The sequence below is a fragment of the Eptesicus fuscus genome, chromosome 13 (genome assembly GCF_027574615.1).
Source record: "Eptesicus fuscus isolate TK198812 chromosome 13, DD_ASM_mEF_20220401, whole genome shotgun sequence".
Classification (NCBI taxonomy): domain Eukaryota; kingdom Metazoa; phylum Chordata; class Mammalia; order Chiroptera; family Vespertilionidae; genus Eptesicus; species Eptesicus fuscus.
The window spans coordinates 64,585,277-64,605,931 of NC_072485.1; the positions used below are offsets into that span (position 1 = coordinate 64,585,277).

At 50.8% G+C, this 20,655-nt stretch overlaps 1 protein-coding gene across 2 annotated transcripts in view; it reads right to left on the reverse strand.

Annotated features, from left to right (window-relative positions):
• Window positions 1–18,343, reverse strand: part of DTX4 (deltex E3 ubiquitin ligase 4) — a 29,688-nt gene extending 11,345 nt beyond the window's left edge. Inside the window, exons 1-5 of one of the 2 annotated variants that reach the window (XM_008148909.3) lie at window positions 18,133–18,343; window positions 9,390–10,125; window positions 2,337–2,398; window positions 1,818–1,979; window positions 43–104 (exon numbers count right to left, since the gene is read on the reverse strand). In XM_008148909.3, coding sequence (XP_008147131.1) covers window positions 43–104; window positions 1,818–1,979; window positions 2,337–2,398; window positions 9,390–10,125; window positions 18,133–18,343 — 1,233 coding nt within the window. Of the gene's footprint in view, window positions 1–42; window positions 105–1,817; window positions 1,980–2,336; window positions 2,399–9,164; window positions 9,230–9,389; window positions 10,126–18,132 lie in introns of those variants that run through there. The other variant, XM_054725587.1, reaches the window with a different exon arrangement.
• Window positions 18,344–20,655: the final 2,312 nt, after the last annotated feature.

A 20,655-nucleotide genomic window follows, 5' to 3' on the forward strand; every position in this document is an offset into this window, starting at 1 on the left:
TGATGGAGAAGGTGAGCCCTGCCCTGCCTCCCCTGCACTCACCTCATCTGGCGGGTGCCGGACCTTCTGCAGATACTTCTTCAGCACTTCTTCTGGGGTTTTACCTGTGGGGACAGGATGGTCAGTGTGCCACTGAGACTGAGACGAGGGATCAAATAGCCTCACCAAGCTGGACATACCAGAGGAGAACCTTATCAGCCAGGCTTACAGCAGGAGAGGAAAAAAAAAATCATTCGGATTTCAGAATTTGAAAGGGATCAGGGGGCAGAAGAGGCAGAGAGGTGGCCTGAGGAAGTAGGAAGTGGTCCCACTTGCCTTTACCTCCTGCATCACTTCCCTGACATCTCCCTGCCTGTTTGCAACAAACCCACTTTTTAGTGAGAAAGACTGAGTGGGTTTCTCTTCCATATCATCAAAGAGCCTGGACCTGCCCAAACAACGTGATGAGAGCAGAAATAAAAGATCTCTGTACACTGTTACAGGTTTGAAAAAAATTAGGTAGAATGTGCCAAGCACTGTCTCAATCTGCAATGTGGCACCAAAGTGATATTATTTTCACGGGAAACCAGGAGGCTGTGACCACAGCTTCAGAACGGTCTTCCCTGGCTGCTGACAGTGCGGTCGCTGCCAGCAGATGTAGCCCCGCAGCAGGGAAAGGCTGATGCTCTGGGAAGGACCCTGCCAGGTGCAATGATTGTGGAATTTCTTTGGGGACTGGACCCCTTGGAGACAGCCTAGCCTGAAGGCAGGGAATGAGATGATCCGGCTTCACAAGCAGGCAGAGAAGGAAAAAGGGTCAGTGCCTCCTTAGGCGACTCTCTTAACTCTCTAAGCTTCCGTTTCTCACTTATAAAATGGGGAGGAGCAATAGCATCTACTCGAAGAGCAGTTTTGACAATTAAATGAGCTAATGGACATACAGCCCTTTTAGCACATTGCCAGCTAAGGATCCGATATGTGCTATTAATAATAACAGGAAGAGTGGGAAAGTGCAAATTCCTGTCATTTCCTATCATATTATGAGCAAGGCAATCGAGTTCATTTAAGCAGAGAAAGTCTGATAGACTAGGAAAGTAGGACAAGGGTTTGAGGAAGTGGACCGGGCAACAGCCCAAAGCTCAATGCCGGCCCTTCCTTCCCACTGTCCTGCTTCATAACATGTTTGCAAGGTGGGGGCTTAAGGGTGACAGTCAACACACTGAGCCACCAATACCAGTGACCAGAAAGACCAGCCACAGGGCTGAGGCAGGGTCCTTTGGTACCAGGGCAGGCACAGGTATTGATCCCTTAGTTGTGGGATTGTGGGCAGGTAGGAAGGAGCTCCTGAATGGGGGTTCAAGTGGCCAGAGCTTCTGGGGGCTTGAGAGGGACACAAAACCGTGGCCACGTCCCAACTGCCATGGATGCATTCCAGGACATCCTTGTTGGATACTGGCTGTGACTGGTTTCACTCCAAGTAAAGGGGAAAAAAAAACAGAGGTTCTCTGAGGTCATGACTTGCAAGCGACAAAGTTGGGACTTGAATTTAGTCTATTTTAGTTCCAATTCCAAAGTGGTCTTTCTCTCTAGCATATTTCATTTGTGTCACACTTCATATTTTTATGTTTCTATAATTTTGCTCTGCATTGCTGTATTTCTTAAGGAGTCTCCATCGGATCCATACACACTCCACTGTGGTATAGTCACAAAAACAGGTACGAGTTAGGCCTGCTTAGCCTATGCAGAAATTAAGGCCCAGAGTGGGTAAGCCATGGGGATGACCCTCGGTGGTGGAGGCAGAGCTAGGGCCAGAAGCCATACGCTAAGGAGGCTGATACCTTTCTTGGCTTGTTTTTTGGTGGTCTTGCGGCTTGTATTGGAAACCCCTGGGATGGATTTTATTTCGCTCTTGCTGACGGGGGGTGGGTGGAGGACCAGCTTTGGAGGCCTGGTGAGACACACAGGCAGCCCCGCTGCACTCATGAGGATCCCAGTGATGCCTGGAAGGGCAGAGCAGGAGTCAGGAAGGACTGGAGAGTTAGCTTCCCAACACCCCCTCAACTCCTCCCTCCCCATTAACCTCCTCTACTCCTCTCCGTAGAGTTCTCATAACTCAGAGATTCTCTACTTATCCCCCACCTTTCCCAGAAACAGATTCACTCACTCCGCTTCAACAACATGCTTTCCTTTTAGCCATCAATTCTCCCCAAGTTCTTCCTACTCATCCAACCCAACTCCTAAAACCCCCATTTGTTTAAATTAACATCCAGATGCTCTCTTTTTTACAAATGCTCACTACCCATTTCATCACTCATTTTTTTCTACCTTCAGCAAGACTAGCCCAGGGTTTCTCTTACCTGCCAAGGCAGGATTGACAGGACTGGACCCATTTAGGTTCTTCACTGGGACAGTGGGGACCCTGTGAAAGGAAAGAGCAGATGCGTTATGGTTTTAACAAGTGGGACAAAATGAGCCAGTGGTGGGACCTCAAAATTTCCCCCAGTGAAGTGCTCCCCTTTCTTACAGAAACTAATCGTCCCTACTAAAGATGCAGCAAGTTCTTAGTGTGACCAGTGGGGAGAGGTCCTCGTCCCAGCCTATTGCTAGTGGGGGTGGGTTTCTTGCAATATTCTGAGAAAGAATTTTCCAAGACTCGTACATGAGGATGAGATATTGTAGAAAGTTTTATTCCCCTGGAGTTTCCAAGGTCCCATTTCCTTCAGTCCAGTCCTAGAAGAAGTGTAGCGGGGGCTTCAGCAGAGCTAAAATTAAAGCCAGTGTTCAGAGTTTCCTCACCATGTTGGAACCAAGTCCAGTCCAGCATCAGGCTAGCTTGGTTTAGGTTTCCCGCTTAGTCCATTGTGTGTGGGACCCGCATGGCCAGGGGCCATACAGTAAATACAAGGAAGCCAAGAACCAAGTGTCAAGAACAACAAGAGAGAGAACGCCTTCGTTTACAGCATTATGTATTCCAAAATTTTCGGGGGCTTGCATTGGCTCCACCCATTCTGGCCAATCCATGGTTCCCCAGTTTTGACTGACAGGCAAGTATCTTCTCTAGTCACCCCAGCTTTACTATGTATGCGTCTATCTCCTCTTTGTTGGAACCCTTCCCCCAGTAATCTTCAGGGAATGGGCCAGTGGCTCCCTGGGGAGTGCAAAGTTGCAGCTTCCTAGTGAAGCTGCCCATATGACCATGTCTATAATGTCTGGCCTTCCCTTTGCTCCTTTTTTATTATTAATAATGAGCTAATTACAAGGGCATCATAGCCAGAGGTGATATCTTCAAAACTAAGTCAGACCATGTCACTCCTCCACTCAGAACCTTAAAACTCAGAATGGCTCTCCTCAGTTAATTCAAAGTCCCAGCAAGGCCTAATAGCCCTGAATGTTCTGTCCATGCTCCTCACCCCAATCCTCCTCTCTCTGCTCTTCCTCCTATAACTTGCCTCTTTTGCCTGTTCCTCCTACATGATTGGCACTTCCGGCCTCAGAGCCTTTGCATGTGCTATTCCCTCTGCCTAAAATGCTCTTCCACCAGATACATTCCTGGCTCCCTCCTAGAGCTCCTTCACTCTTGGCTCACATCTTGCCTTCTCAGTGAGGTACCTGAGACCATTTTATTTGATACTGCTATCAGCTCATCCATCTTACCCTGGGACCTCCAAACCCTCATATACTGCTGTGTTTTTAAATCCCCCCCCCCCCCAGGGAACTCATAATCTTTTAAAATAAGTTGTTTCTTATTATCTTCCCTTCTAGAATCTAAGCTCTACAAGGGCAAATTTCTTTGTCCATTTTGTTCAGAAGCCGGACACTAGTAGGCATTCAATGAACATTTACTGAAGGAATGAAAGTATAAAGAAACAAGTCCAAACCTTGGTGGACATCAGAGCCACCTAAGAAGCTTTGAAAGAGCCAGAGCCCCAAGCCTGCACTGGGGCACAAGAACTTGCATTTTGACACGCTTCGGCGGAGAGGACGCAGATGCCGCCAATCCCCAGTCCAACGTTTGGAAATCATTGCTCTAACAGCTGTTACTTCTCCCACTCCCTGAGAAATATAAATATCAGGCAAAACCTCCTCCTCTCTCTGTTCCTCTCCCAGCAACTCAAGCCAAGCTGGAGAGGAGACGGCACAGCTGCATGGGAAAGACGAGGTCTCCCGGCGCCAACTAGAAAAATCGGGGACATGTGGGGCTCAGTCTTGCGCCATCTCTCCCCACCCCCTTCACCACCCAGGCTTCCACAGCTGGGCTTGGAGGAAGATGTGGGCTTGGAGAGGCCAATGCACTGGGTCACAGATGACTCCAGGAGCCAGACAGCCTGAGAAGCCGGCAGTTCTGCTATGGGGGCAGGGTGGTGCTGGGAAAACAGGAGGAGGGAAAGAGATCATGTTGATTCGTTTACTTACATTGTTTATTTGCCCATTCATATTGAGCCAGGGACACAGCAGTGAACAAGACAGCCCATGAGCCTTTATCCTTGTGTTATAATCGCTAACATGCACAGAGCCTGCCTTGTACCCGACACGTCTCATTTCTCACAATATGTAAGTCACCCAATCCTTCCAGCAACCTACGCAAGAGGTGTTATTATGATCAACCCTACTTTAATAGGCAGGGAAGCTAAGGCACAGAGCGGTTAAGCCAACTTGATAAAGATCACACAGCTAAGGATCTGAATGCAGGAAATCTGGCTCGAGAGCCCACTGTTTCAGCCGCCTATGACGCTGTGCTCTTATGTCTAAATCATCCGGTCACCTGATACTGCAGACAGAGTACATGAAGCTCAGAGAGTGAAGGAATACACACACATCTAAGAGGTGGCAGAGCTCAGAGGGACCTGAGGCTGGGCAGTGGATCTGTCTGAGCCCCACATGCCTGGGGGTGCTTCCCCGGTGATGCTGAGTCTTCCAGGGCCCCTGTTACTGCCCAGGGACCATGACATGTGCACAGCATTGTGAGAAGGATGTGCAAACAACAGATGTGGGAGTATTTGTGTCTCAGCAGGCCACTAAGGGATACTTTTCCCCAGAAACTGACCCTAGGATAAATCAAACCAGATGAGGGGGAGGGGAATTCAAAACAAGGGAATGTAGGCTAGGAAAAGGGCATGGTCTAGATTCTGGACCCTGTGACCTGCTCCTCAGGGACAGGCATGATATGGTGGACCGGGAGCCAGGAAAACTGGGTTCAAATCCCAATCCTGCCTGTAACACCTCATACAGTCCAGTAAGTTTTCTGAGCCTCAGCATCATTATCTATAGACCTGTGAAGATCTGGGGTTAGAAGTTGCTAAGGAGATTTTCTGACAATTTCCTACCCCAGTACTCAAGAACTCAGTCCTCCCCCCACAGCTGAGTCGCTTCCTCACAGGGCCTGCAGAGGCTGGGAGTGGGGGTCTGGCCTCCTGTGTCTGTCCTGCTCCCCACCAGGGGGCAGCACCCCACCCAGCCCCGCACCTGCCTGACCCCTTCACCACTCCAAGGCCCCCACTCCCGCTGATAAGTAGTTGTGATCTGGGTGACAAAAGCTACCTTTGTTCCCACAAACTGGACTGGCAGGTTTCCACACCCAATCTGCTTAACCAGGAAATATTCCAACCTGCACAGCAACCCCCAGGCAGCCCAAGAACTCTGGGTAGAGGCAAGGTCTGGAGAGAGGGAGGGTCTGCACGTGAGGCCTGGGACTCCTGTGAACACTGTGGGAGAGGTGGGTGTCCCTGCTATGCCAGGAAAAGGGCAGCATGGCAGAAGGGTTTGTCACTGGATTCTGGTGGCACTGGGGCTTGGAGAAGAAGGGGATATTTGTTTATGAAATACAGAAGGGTATATAGGAAGGAGCCCCTCCCCCAGCCAAGGGGCCTCAAAGTCGCCTTCCAATCCAGCTGAGCAGTGACATGTGCCTTTGGGAGGGCCACCACAGCCTCTCTGCTCTCGCTGGCTGGGGCACCTGTGAGGATGGAAGATCTGGAGCAAATACTTTGTAAATAGCCAAGCCCTATGCAAATTTGGGTGATTATTTACATTTTTGTTTCCCAGCTGTAAGAGGAAGTTGGGCTTGATACAGTGTTCTCCTGCTGTAATATTCCAATTTTCTCAGGTTCTTTTTTTAAAAAAATATATATTTTATTGATTTTTTACAGAGAGGAAGGGAGAGGGATAGAGAGTTAGAAACATCGATTAGGATGAGAGAGAAACATCGATCAGCTGCCTCCTGCACTCCCCCCACTGGGGATGTGCCCGCAACCAAGGTATATGCCCTTGACCGGAATCGAACCCGGGACCCTTCAGTCCGCAGGCTGACGCTCTATCCACTGAGCCAAACCGGTTAGGGCTTTTTCAGGTTCTTGAGGGCATCAAGTGTAAAGTGTCAAGTTAAGTGTTGGGCAGTACTTAGGATTGTCCAGTCAGCAAAAACTGGCCATCCCTCCCCCACTGTTATTGGTTAAAATGAGAACCACGGAGACTGGCCCATATAGTCCACACCGGTCACACCCTGTTGGGGCTCCAGCTCCATATGCTTGAACCCTCCTTCTGGAAATTAGCAGCCCCGTGGCAGGCATGCTTTCTCGTCCTCCAGGCAACTCAGCTCAGCCAAAGCTGCCTGCCTAACTACTTGTTGACCAATCAGAAGACAATTCCTCTGCCCCCATTCTGTTTGGTTGATCCCAGTTATGGAGGGTGCAAGTTTTAATTTCTGTCCCTAAAATATAAAACTAGGAAAAGAGAAGAGCTGGTAAGGTGGCAGGGGAGGGGAATCGAAGACGGGAGAACAGCTCTGCAGATGCCCTGGTGAGAGCCAGTGTTTCTCTTGGAGTCATGAGCCAACCCAGGAATCCTCAGGCAGAAAAATGGTCTGGTCTCTCCAGCAACCATGGCCTCACTGGAGATAGAGAAGCCTTAATTCTGGAGCAGAGGGCCAGAGGGGCGACTCTCGCTCTCCCCTGTACAGCCCTCCTCCCTTCTCTTTAGAAGCCCCCTGCTTGTGTCCCTGAATAATTCACAGGATCTTTTGTTCCCCCCAAACCCTTCTCTCCATCCCACCTCTCCCACCCTCCCTGGTCTTCTTTTTTTCCGTGGGAAAGTTTCTTGAAGAGGTCATGGGCAGCGAGGGGTGTGGGGAGGGGCCACTGGACGACAGAAGGTCGATGGCAATGCCAGACAAAGGGAATAAACACGCTAATTAAATGGCCAAGAAAGACTGGAGCAGAAGATGGTAGAGGGGGTGAGGGAGGTGGTAAGAGGTGAAAAGAAAAGGGCTGGAAGCTAGGGAGGGGCCTCCCTTGTCAGGAAAACAGAGCAGAGAAAAAAACAACTTGTTTCTATAGCTCTTTTGAAACTGCACTGGCCGGCCCTCCAGCCTATTCTCTCACTCCAATTCTACTGGCTGGCAGAGGGAATAAAGCAGAGAGATAAAGAGCTGCCGACTCCCTCATTGGGATTTAAAGCGATCTGGGGTTCCTTTCCCTCAATTATGGCATGGGGTCACTTGGCATTTGTCAAGGGCGCCAGAAATGAGGTAAGGCTGCTCAGCTTTGACTTCAATTCAACAGCTACATAGTGCATATTCAATAGATACCTGAGAATAATTGTAATAACAACAATAGCAGCTAATTCCGACCCAACTCTTACTGTGTATCAAGCATTGTGCTAAATCTATACACCAAATATTTCATTTAATCTTCATGATAACCCTATAAAGAAGGTGCTATTATTACCCTCATTTTACAGATGAGCAAAATGAAGACAGAGGATGCAAAACTTACCCCAAGTTACAGAGCAAGGAACTTGGGTTCAAGTCTAGGCAGTCGGGTTCTGGAGGCTGGGTTCTTACGAGCGCCAGTAATCACCCTGAATTCTGTTAGAGGCCCTGAGGATGCTACTGTGTGACAGTGAATAAAAACTGAGTGGAGGCACTGTTTAGGTACCCAGTGCCCTCTCCCACATACTTCTGCCCACTCAGAGGAAGTCATATGAAAATCCCATGCATCTGACCAGTCTTTGACTATTTGTTCATTGCTTTCGCATAATTGAGGAGCCAGACGTAAGTAAAAAAATAAAAATAAAAAGAAATAACAACACACCAAAACAACAACAGTGGATTAGTAGACTAAAACCTAGGTTCCCAGCCCACTCTCTGTGTAACACACAGCTGTGGGGCTCTCCTTGGGGAGTTAATGCATGCCTGACACTTGCATCACAGGGCAAGGGAATGGGATAATGCTGGGGAGTGCACGTGGTAAAGGTTTTCATGATGACCCATGGGGTAGGCAGGGCAAGCATGACGATCCCCATTTCACACTCGAGGAAACTGGACCTTGCTGAGATTCTGTGGCAGAGGAAGGTATACCCTCTGTCTGAAGGTATACCCTCCTTCACTCCTCCCAGGGCTGAATATCCATGTGCAGTGATCACCCTCTGGGCAGCCTGAATTTCACACTCAGGTGTCCAGCCGAACCCTCACCATCCCTACTGCCTGGGGCTCCTGGGCTACAGGCCAGGTGCCTCTGGAAAAAGGGAAATTGGGTGACTATGAGAAGCCAATCTCATAAGAAACCTGGAAAAAAAAAAAAAAGAAACCTGGGCTGGCAGGCAGAGGCTGTGGGCACTGCATGGCCCTGGGTCTCTCCCATGTTATGGCCAAGCAGACCAGGAAGATCATAAAAAGCAATACTCATAAAACATACGCCGTCACCAGCTTGTCACAGGAGTAACTGAGATAATGCAGGGAATGTGTCCAGCACATGGTAAGGACTCAGTAATTATGGGCTGTTATTCCAATCCGAAGGCACCCCTCCAGCTGCCAGCCAGACCAGAGGAAAGGGACAGGCCCTTGTTTGGCACCTACTGTATGCCAGGCACTGTGGTGTAGAAGGGGCCCCTCAGAGTCAGAAAGAGTCTGGCTCTGCTGTCAGACTTTCTAAAGTGTGAATCCTGGTCTCCCACCATGATTAGCTACCTGCCCTTGAGCAAGGTAACTGGTAGTGTCTTCATGTGTAAAATGGGATCAAGCTGCCTACTTCGCAGAGCTGCTGTGAAGGATTAAAGGAGGTAATAATCCCCCCCCCTCCCCAAACTGGAACACCGAGGGTGCACAATTAATGTGGCCTACTATTACAATCACACCTGATCTCTTTAGTCCTCACAGCACCCCCGATGTGGGTATGGCTGCCAGAACTCACAGAGGAGGAAGTGAGGGCTGTGATGTGAGGGACTGCCCCATCTCAGGGCCAGGAAGAGGCAAAGTCTCCCTTAGAATCGCCTCCTCATCCACCCGCAGCCAGGGTGGTAGGACAAGAGGACAGGGAGCGGGAAGCCTGGCGGGCCCTCCTCCATCTCTGACGGGATGTCAGTCGTTAGCTCTGCCTGGGGCGTAGAGACTCAGAGGCAGCCATGCAAGCACCTACCCAGAGGCGATCAGCACCCGGGACTGCGCCATGGCCAGCCGCTGCAGGTTGGTCCGATTCAAGGTCGCCAGGGCCACCCTTCCTGTCTTGCCGTTGGCTCCCGGGGGGCTAGCAGGAGAGCCCCCAGCCGCCCCTGCCGGAGTGCTGGCGGCCTGTCGCTGGATTGCCTGGGATGGGGCGGTCTTCACGGGGCCTCGGATGGTGCCCGTGCTGTCCAGGAGCTTGGCCCCAGGCCCTGGTGGTGGTTGGGGTAGCTTGACCGCTCCGGGTGGGGGCATGTTCTTGCGGGCTGCTGGAGGCTGCGGGGGCCCGGCTGCCTTGACGCTCATCACCAGGACGCACTGCGGGCAAGAGCAGGGCGGGCCTGGTGGTGAGGCCACTGATCCCGCGGATCCGGCTGATCCGGCTGATCCCGGGCTGGCCGGCCAGGACTGGGCCTTGGGCACGGTGCCCGTGACCATGGGGTAGATGAGGTCCAGACGCCGGCGGACGCGGCGCTGGCGATGGGTCTGCCGGTTGATCTGGCCCATGGTGCTGAAGTCAATGACGTAGCTAAAGCCGATGGAAGTGAGGTCGATCCAGGGGTGCTGCCTCTCGTAGGCGTGTTGGATGGTGATGCCCACTTCCATGTCGTAGGGCGTCCAGGAACCGTTGTCGTTCTCCCACTCCCACACCACGCCCTTGCCGGGGGCTGAGGACGGGTCGTAGTAGTTGCGGCGAACTGGGCGGAGGGTCCCTGCCAGAGGGGGATAGAGGAGAGGGTCAAGGTCAGCAAGGAAAGAAACGGAATTCTGCATCATTCAATGGCAAATATTAAATGAGTCCTACTGTGTGCCAGGCACTTGGCTGCCTGTTGAGATATCAGCTTTGAATGAGACTCATTTCTGTCTCTTAGGAGTCCATAGTCACACCAGGGTGAAAACAGATGAGTTATAAGGCAAAGGCTATGGGGAGGCAGTGCGCGCTGCCAGAAGGAGCAACTCCTGGCCTGGAGTGGGGACACCTTGATCTGCAGCCAAGTTTGTTCCTTTACTAGCTAATCTAGACCCCTCAGCCTCCTTTTCTCCTCTGAGAAACAGGATGATTCCTTTGCCGAGTTTTTGTGAAAAGTTTAAGTGTGACTCCTCATTAACTCAACAAATACGCACCTGTGCATGCCAAGTTCTGCATTTCTCTTGGCCCTAAGGCACGTAATGCCTTCGACACCCAGTAGGTGCTCATAAATATCATATCCTTTCTCCCCTATCCCTCTAAATGTTCCTGCCTCTAGGGTTATGGACAAAAGGAACACAGGGCCATGGAAACCTAGAGGACAGAGGAAGACTCTGCCCCGGTCAGGGAAGGCTGCCCAGAAACAGTGGTCACTGAGCTGGCCTGTTATTGTAAGAAGAGAAAGGAAAATCAGGTTGAGAGCACACTCCCCAATTTCCCAGCATTAACTCTTCTATCGACAACAATAATGGTCAGAAGAATAATTTTCTATGTATCAAATGTCTTTCTTTCAAGAAACTCAAGCCCTCCTAAAGAGATCATCTTCATTGTTACAATCTTGCTGTGGGTAGGGGTTAGGGATAGGGACGAGGCCAAGGTCATTGCAGGGGAACAGTACAGCAGAAATGAGCCTGCAGGACAAGAAGGGTATACTAAGCCTCTAACTGTTGCCTCTTTCTCCCCTACCTACCCCCAACCTGAGTTCAGACTTCATTTCATGGGTATCATTAAGACTGCAGATACCGCCCTAACTGGTTTGGCTCAGTGGATAGAGCGTCGGCCTGCGGACTGAAGGGTCCCAGGTTCGATTCCTGGTCAAGGGCATGTACCTTGGTTGCCGGCACATCCCCAGTAGGAGGTGTGCAGGAGGCAGCTGATCGATGTTTCTCTCCCATCGATGTTTCTGACTCTCTATCCCTCTCCCTTCCTCTCTGTAAAAAATCAATAAAATATATTAAAAAAAGGAAAAAAAAAAAAAAAAGACTGCAGATACCCAGCTCAAGGCAGGGTGGGGAAGCTGGTGAGACCTCCAGGGTGGCTGGAATTGCCAAGTCTGTCATCTTGAGCCCTAGACATCTCAAAGTGGTGGGAAAAGGCTCCCCTTCTCCGGCCTCTGACTCCCCTTCCTCCAACCCAGAGGAAGATACCAGGACTTGGGACAGAATCCCATTCAAGGGGGGAAGAAAAGGAACAATGGCTATTCAGGCCTTTGCCAGGGTCATAACCCACCCCCCTCCAATCTCCAACCCCCTTAATGACCCAAAACATCAACATTCAGAGGCAGGAGGGAGAGACAGAACAATTCCCTATTCAGCAGCAGGACCTCTGCTGGGGGACATGGGGTAGCTAGCAGGACAGGAGGAAGCGGGGAGGCAATAGTCCCCTGGTTTGCCTCTATTTCCTTCCTAAGTAGCCAGCTCGCTGGGGAACAAAGAACACAGGCTTTGTGTCCAACAGCAGAGGACCCACCCCCTCCAGCTGTGTGATTAAGCCTCAGTTTCCTCATCTGTTTGGAATCCGGGGAAGCTACTTCAAAGGGTGAATTTGAGGATGAAATGTAGAAATAAATATAAAGCACTGAAATAACACCTGTCACATGGCAAAAGCTCAAGAAAAGTTGGTGATTATTATTATTTTTCTACTATTTGTCTGAACAGGATGGAGGAGGAGGAGAAAGAGAAATTTTATATATAACTCATATTTGTACAATCCATGTGATCTTCATGGCAATCCTATAAAACACCTTTTAGAGATGAGGAAATTAAGTTTAGAGAGTTTAAAGGTACTCTTTTGTATTCCTTCCAGCAGGTAGCAGAGACAATATACTTGACCAATTTTCACAGATGCGCTTAGAGGGCTTTTTTTATTTTTTATTTTTTTACACCAGTGTTACCAGTCCCAGAGATGCCTGGGAATTGCCCCAGAGCTTCTGGAGATCCTGGCTCCCGCACAGTCCCAGGTTTATCTTCTTCTGTGCTTGTATTGCCTCCACTCCTGATAAATAGATACCCCTTTTACCCTCATGGGTTCCCTCAGAGTTCCTGGACCTCCTCCCCTACTGTTCCCTTCTATTGAAATGCCCCCCTTTGCTTTTTTTTTTTTTTTAAACCTATTGAAATTCTCCTATGCCATTTACCATCCATCCCTTGAAAGGTTCTCTTAGTTAGGAAGTCTGGGGTGCACCAGGGTCTCTTTTCATGCCTGCGCCTTACGTGGAAGCATAGACACACAGTGTAGGTCTTTGCTTTCTAGTGCCCACTGCAGTGCCTGGCAATAATGAGGGCTCCATAATGTGCTGTGATTGATTGACGACTTCTGGCTACTTTGGCATTTCATTATTTGCCTCATCTGCTGAGTACCCATTAGTGCTGTGAGGAATGCCAAGACCTAGACACTCCTCAAATAGCTTACAGTCTAAAACAAGACAGGTATGCTAATGACTATTTATGAGGCAGAATAGCCACAGGAAGGGTGCCAACAAAATGCATGTTGGCAGAAAATCTGACCACATCCTTAATGCTTAAATCCTTTTCATGACTTCCCCTGAGTTCAGCACTGAGATCCCCTCCCCCCACTCTGCTCACATTTCTGCTACCCCAGTCTCCTTCACTCTCTGTCCACTGCCATGCTTCTCTGGACCTTTTCATAATGCTGGTCCCTCCCCCAAACACTCAGGCAATCCTCCTCACTGCTCATCCTTCAGATTTCCTCTGTGCTGCCTTGACCAGGTCAAATTCCCACTCCTATTTTTCTTATAGCATTTATCTTGATGTGCAATTACACATTTATTTGTGTGATTAATTTGATGAAAGTCTGTCTCCCTCCACTGGACTCCCAACCCCACAATAGTGGGCATCTAAGTGTTTGCTCAGAACTGAATCCCCCAATGCTTGGAATATTCTAGGGGCTCAATAAATATCAATTAAATATTAAATAAAGGAATGATGGTTTGGAGAACATTTTAAGAAATGGATGATAAATAGCATAAGACCTGCATATAAGGAGAATTTCAATAGTCAGACATGACAAAGGACTGCTAAGCTGTCATGGATTTTATTTGTTCACAATAATGAGCCAGTGATACAGAGAAGTGACAAGTGCAGAGCAGGTCTGTTAATTGTGTCTAAGTGAGAAGTAATGAAGGTGTTGGCAGTGAAAATGAAAAGGAGGTGACCGGTCGGAGGGACCCTACAGAGAGGAAATGGGTAGGACTTGACCATGAGAAGCTGAATGCTTTCCTAGAGCAGTTCCAGGATCACCTGCTTCAGAATCTTTAGGGGTACAATGCCTTCCAGTCTTGGGGGGAGGACACCCTGAGTTCCCATGCACACTAAAGTTCCAACTGCTGGGCCACATGGTCTATGTGTCTGCACATGCCTAGCACCCGAGTATGACTCTGAATGACAGAATGTGTCGAACAGTCCTGGGGTTTTGACCATGGGCAAGTGGTAAAATGGAAGCACCAGTAACAGGCAGAGGGGTGTCAAGATGAAGAGCTGGGTTTGGAAGGAGAAAATGTTGAGTTCAGTTCAGTCCTAGCAGGTTAATTACAGACAGAAGGCAGACCTCAGAACCAAAGTTGTGGGACAAAAGAGATGGTGGGATTTAATTCTCTGATTATTTTCTGAGGCCGTTCCATCTGGAACGGGCTAGTCCTGGACCTTCTATAATCAGGACTGTGAACTAGATGATCTGAGAAAATCCACTGGGTCCTGAGGTGCGGTGACCCAAGGAAAAGGCCTCTAATGGGATAGCGGTAAAGGATGTTCCCAGGCTAAGGAGGAAGAAAGAGAAAGTCAGTTTTTCTTGGCAACTCAGACACCTGCTGCTCAAAGCACCTAAGATGTTTCAGCTTCTGGAAAGTGGGAGACAACACGTTCTAAGAATGACCTGAGGTCTCTAGGGCATTTCACCCACATCTATGCAACACTGTGTTAGAGTATCTACTCTGTCCATGAAATCCCAGCACCCCTCACCCTTACTAGAATGACCCACGAGGGCAAAAACTTAGGTACTTAGGTATTTGTTACTGCTACACCCACATGCCTAGAACAGCACCTGCATGAAGCAGGTGCTCTATACGTGTTCACCACATAAAGGAGTAGAGCATAGAACACTTGATTTGGAACCTCAGCTTCCCCATTGACTGGCTATAAACCTTTTATCACTTAATCTCCTTCAACTTGCTTCCTTTCCTATAAAATGGGAACAATAGGTCTTTCATAAGGCTCTTGGAGAATTAAACAAGATAATGTGTGTCATGTGCTTGGGGCATCTCTATATTGTAACTGTCATGTGGTCATCATGCCCTTTGCCTCCTCCATTCCTGTGCTCACAGAGGATGCAGGGTATTGTGGGACCCTAAAAATCAGCTTCATCAGCTTCTGTCAACCCTTTAATCTCTCTCCATCTGACCCTCTCACCACATGAAAGTCATAAAAGAGGCCACAGCTGCACAGAAATCTCTGAGCTGGAAAGATCCCTCCCTCACACCACACAGCTTCTAAGCAGCAGCATCACTGGAGGAGGGGCCAAACCCATTCACATGCTGATCTGCATGATGGGAAGAAAGGAGCCACAAGGAATCGTAAGCCTGCTTTTCATTCTGCAGAGGAAAATGAGGCCTGAGCAGTGAAGAGACTTGCTCAAGGTCACACTGTAAGCCAGTGAGTCTGGGGTGAGAGCCTGAGTCATGTCTCCCCCTCCCAGTCTGGGTGTTCCCCTTCCATTCTGCTGCCTGGACCTTGAAGATGGCAGCGATCAGGTGCATTGGAAGATGCAGAGGAAAGTGATGCTGAAGTACAGAGCTCCAGTCACTGTCCTACAATAGGAGGTTAGCCCAGACAAGGCCAATGACTGTAGGTGAAGAGGACCCAACCAAGGCCTTTGGAAGCAGCCAAGACCCAGCCGCCCCATCTCTTCCCTTCTTCCAGATTCTCTAGCCCCAAATGCTTAGAGGAGATCAGCATGGAATGCAAATAAGCTCCGCCTGGGAGGCTGTCTGGGGGAAGAAGTGTCCAGGGCAAACAGAGGCGGCAGAGGGTGTCTGCAACCTCCTAGGAATCTCCTTGGAGACAGGCTGGATGAAGTCGGAGCCCAGGAAAGCTGAGAGTCTGAGGACTCCCTTGGCATCAGGGCAGGCTACTTCTAAAAAAAACAAAGCTCCCATCTCAGGAAATGTCCCCACATAGAGGCGCCAACAACAAAAAAAGCGAGGAATCGCCTCTACACAGGGGACTTCCAGCTCTCCTTTGTTTATGGGGATGTTTCTGGTTCCCAGCTTCAAACTATGGCTTAGGGGACAGTGGGTAATTTAATTAAACATTGCTAGGGCTTGGCCGAGGTTGCCTGGGAACTGGTGGTTTAGAGTTCCTACCCTGTCATGGCCTCATCAATGAGCTATATTGAGAGGAACTGTGTGTCTGTTGGTGGGGAATGGAGAGGAGGGGGCTCCAAGTCCAGAAACCCAGAGGTCCTATTCTACTTTGACAAGCTCCCTGACAGACCCAGCATTCCTGGGAATTCAGCCCAGTGCCTCTAGCACCCAGTGCAGGGCCTGGCACTGAGGAGACAGACAAGAATGCGAAACACACCCTGAGGCGGTCTTTAAAATGATCCAGGGCCAGCTCTCTGCCTTTGCAGAACACAGCAAACTCTTCCCCAAAAACAGGCCAACCACCAGCGGGTGCCTAGCCTTGGGCTAAAGTGAGCGCCAGGTAGTGGTCAGTCTGTCCTTAGGGAAGAGCGATCAGACCTGGGGGAGGTGGCTTCTGTCCTTCAACCCAGTTTTCTCCAGAACTTCACTTCTGTAGAAAGAGCCCTTCAGGCCATGACCCTTTCTAGGTACCATGTCCTTAATCACCGATTAAACTTTCTCCTTTCCCAAATGTGAGACCAGGGCTGGGACCTTTAGGTCACTAGGGTGGCTCGCCATGTGCTGCAGAGACTTAAGTTTCAAAAAGCTCACACCTGCCTGTTTATTTTGAGCAGGACTGGAATTCCCTGTCAGGTGTCTTAGCTGCTGGTCTTCCTGGTCCCATCTCCATGGCTCAGCTGTCCCCCTCTCCAGACACATACCCACCCCCCCAACCTGAGGCCTCTGTTCCCACCTCCACAACCTCTGCCCAAATTACACAATTACATTCCCTCTCTCCACCTCAGCCACACTTAATCCTCTTTCTCAGTCTACCATGTCCTCCTTACTCCCTCTTCCTCTCAGCCATCCGAGCCCCACCTCCCTCCCTTTCCCACCAGGGTTTAAGCCTCCTCTCCCCTCCCCCCATGGTAACACTTCTGGAAGACTTTTCCCCTGAAAACTTTACTCACTGGGCTGGTGTCTGCAAAGTCTTTGGCAAAGAGGTTGTTGGGAGTCATGACTAAAGATGGGACAGGAGGGTGGAAAGCTACCTCTTTCCCATGAAAATCCTAATTAACACACAGGATGTGGGGCTTTCCGAGGGGGCTGAGATGCCCAGCTCCAACAGCTGTTCTCTGGCCTTCTGGGACTCTCCCAGTGTTCCTCTCTAGTCCCTCCTCCGCACACCTGCCTCTCCAGGCTCCTCTGCCCATTCTCGGGAAAGCCCAGCCAGAATTCCAGAAACAATCTCCCCCCCCCCCCGCCCCCCATGAGGAGACAGACTTGTCCCAAGTCATCAACTAAGTCTGGACACACTGGACCAAGCAAAGAGGCAGCTCTGCCCTGCCCCTCCGCCGAGGACCCGTCACCCTGACCTCCTCCCTGCCGCCTCTCTTCCTTGCTCTGATGGGAAGGCTGGTCAGCTGGGAAGTGAGATTGTGGTGGCCACAGTGGCAGCTTGCATCTCACGAGAAGATTGTTTGTGGTCTGGGAGGCCGGAGTGTCCCTCACAGTCGACGGTTTAAGGAGGAAGCTTGGGGGGCAGTTTCTCCTTAGGAATCCTCCTCCTCCTCCTCCTCCTCCTCCTCCTCCTCCTCCTCCTCCTCCTCCTCCTCCTCCTCCTCCTCCACGGACAAAGGGAGCGGAGCGGCTTCCCTGCCAGGCATTCCGAGCCTGGTCTCCCCCCCCCCCCCCCCCCCCGCACGTCTCCATCTGTTCGGCCTGTTGCTTCAGCCCTGGGACTGCACGAAGCAGCCGAGCAGCCGCACCGGCGGATGCCACAGCATCCAGGGCGCTTCAAGCCATGGAATCCCTCAACTCCAGTCTCCCCTCCCAGGGAGCCCAGCCCTGCCCAATGGAGACTACCGCTAGAGCCTCCGGGGAATCTCTGCTGCCTTCCCCAGTTCCCACACCCAGCACCCCGCTGTGGGAAGGCAGCCCACACAGGAGGGGCAGAGGCAGTAACGTGGGTGAGAAGGGGGATGCGCGGCAGGCCCAAGGGTGCCCGGGGCAAAGCAGGGTCAGCCGAGGGGTGGGCGATGGGAGCAGGAAGCCTTTACTAGGGGCTGGAACTGCTTGTGGCCCAGGTGGCGCCACAGCTTCCCCAGGGGAGGACCGGGGTCCACCGAGCGCTTAAAAGGAGGCGTAAAAGAGGAGCTGTTAGGGGCTAGGGTGCAGCTGGGTTTGCATAACCAGAACACGGACACTAATTGCTTGGGGTTTATTGCAGGGGGCATCTTAGGGTCATGGGCAAGAAGCACCCCCTCCACGACCACCTCTGGGAGACACCACATCACGGAGGTGCAGACTGGGTGGGCCCCTGTGGGCTCGCGCAGCGGGAATTCTCAGGGCGGGGAGGGGAGGTGCGCGCGGGCGGGGCTGGGGCGGCCGGCTCACCCGTGTCCTGGCGGAACTGGTTCATTGACTGCAGGTCGATGATGTAGGGCGCGAGCCGGCTGTCCACCTGGCCCAGCACCACGCTGCCCCCGGCGCGGGGGCCGGCGCGGACCACCGCCTCGATGTGGTGGCTCACGGCAGGGCTGTAGGGACGCCAGCGGCCGTGCTCGTTCAGCCATTCCCAGACCACCACCGCCGAGGCCAAGAGCATGGCGAGCCCGGGGCTGCGGCGGCGGCGCGGCGCTGTCCCTCTCCCGGACTCGGTGCGCCCGCCCTCCTCCGCTTCCTCCTTCGCCGCCGCCTCTGGGCCTCGACCGCGCACCCCGCCCCGCGCCCAGACGCCCCGGGCAGTCTCAGCTCCGGCCCGTGGGCCGCTCCGCGGCCGCGCATCCACCGGGGCCCGTAGACCGGGGCCGCCTGGCTCGGACCGCGCGCCGCCTCCGGGGTCCGCCGCTGCCGCCGCCGCTGCCACTGCTCCGTGGGGTCGGGTGGCTTCATGCAAATGTCCGGCTTCCTGCAAACAGGCCCCCGCCTTGCCAAACCACCCGGCGGGCGCGAGCTGGAGCTGACTGCCAGGCGAGGACCGAGCCCTCGCACCAGTTGCGCCTCGGGCTCTGCAGTCGCCCGGGTGGGATCTCGCCGCGCGCTCGCGCTGGGAATGGCACGCTGTGCTCCCCTCCCTTCCCTACTCTTCGCCGCACGAATTGCTGTCTCCGCCTGGGCGAGGGCTCCCCCTCCCTGTGGCTCTGCTCAGTTGCTTCCAGAATGAATCGCTCCTCCCAAGAGAGACACTAAGGCAAATCCGCGCCCGTGGGGGTTACGCCAGCCCTAGACGCTGAAAAGCCACCCTCCACGACACGGCCCAAGGACCGCAGTAGTCGCCCGGCCTCAACTTTGCCACCTCCCTCCCAGGACTGAATTGTCTTCTTTTTCTTCTTTTTTAAAAATGCAGCGTGATCCGTGTCAACAGTGTCAGCTTTGAGACACGAAGTGTCTCCCGCTTGCGCACGCACCCGCACCCGCACCCGCACCCGCACCCGCACACTCACACTCGCACACACAGGTGCCCATACCCCAACGCCCTTCCAGTTCGGGGTGGTATTACCTCATCTTCGCCAGCATCCTTAGCTGTCTGTCAAGGATGCATTGCCACGCCCCCCTGACTGCTCGGGCCGGTGCCTAGGAGCTCACACGCCCCCTACTGGCCCAAAGTGACGCCTGCCGGCCAATGGCCACACACTAGTTGCCATTCAACTCCAACCACTGCTCAGGAGACTCAGTCCAAAGGGATGCAGCAATTTGGTGAATGAAGGGTTTATATTGTCTATGATTAGAGTAGAAGTGGTTTTTCTGGCCTGCTTTGACGTTGCTTGAGTTAAGAAGACACATGCTAAATTGATTTATTCTTCAGGGTTTCTGTGACCAAAATAATGAGATATTAAGACAGACACAAGCTAGACTTGGTTATTATGGTCTTAAATAATTAATGTGGAAAATAATCTAAAAGGTCAGATTGACATCAGGATTACATGTTAATTTTGCCCGAGAATACAAACTTTGTTTTTCTGAGGTTGCAATCACATGAAACACTAAATTTATAAGATCAGGATCCAGGATAGGATATCAAAAAATAAAAATTATGTGTTAGGGACTGGGATTATGAATTTTTTGAAGTAATAATTTTTCATAATATCTTATAGTCATTTTTTGTTTGTGTCCCTCTCTCTTTCTTGTGCCCTCTTGAATTACAAAGATATTATTAATATTATTATTTGTATTTCCTTAATATTATTATTTGTATTTCCCACATCTCTTTCATCCTTTACCTTGCTCTTCACAGAGTTCCAAATGCAAAGAAAAAAATATACACACTCCTCTTTGAGTCTCCAAAAGCGCCAGGTTCCAGGCTACCTCTGAGCTTTTTCTTGCTGGTGGTGCCCCTGCCCAGAAATCTCTCTACCATGGCCTCTGGAAACCCCAGTATCCCAATCAAACTCAATCAACAACATTCATTAAAACATCAATTTTTAGGATTTGAAGGATGAAAGGGACAGGAGTAAAGGGTACCTCAATTAATCCTACCAAGAGCCATTTATTATTCCTATTTCACAAATGACAAGGCTTATGGAATTTATGCAATTTGCCCCATAATATTATTTAGCCAGAGGGGAAATTGGTATTCAAAACTCAGTTGGAATCTCCTCACAAAACAAAACAAAACAAAACAAAACAAACAAAAAAAACAAAAAGAACCCCACACATGTTATATGGCCAGGCATGTGGCAATGTAGAAGTGTCTCAATGTAAAAGAAGGGAATGGATAGTGTCACAAATGTCTTCCCCCAAAAATATATGTATATTAAAAGGAAGAAAGAAAAAAGAAAGGAGGGAAGGAAGAAAGGAAGGAAGGAAGGAAGAAAGGAAGGAAGGAAGAGAAGGAAGGGGGAAAGAAAAAAGAAAGGAAGGGAGAAATTAGGTTAGAGTGTTCTGGAAGAACAAGAGTACACTTGAAAAAGTAATCTA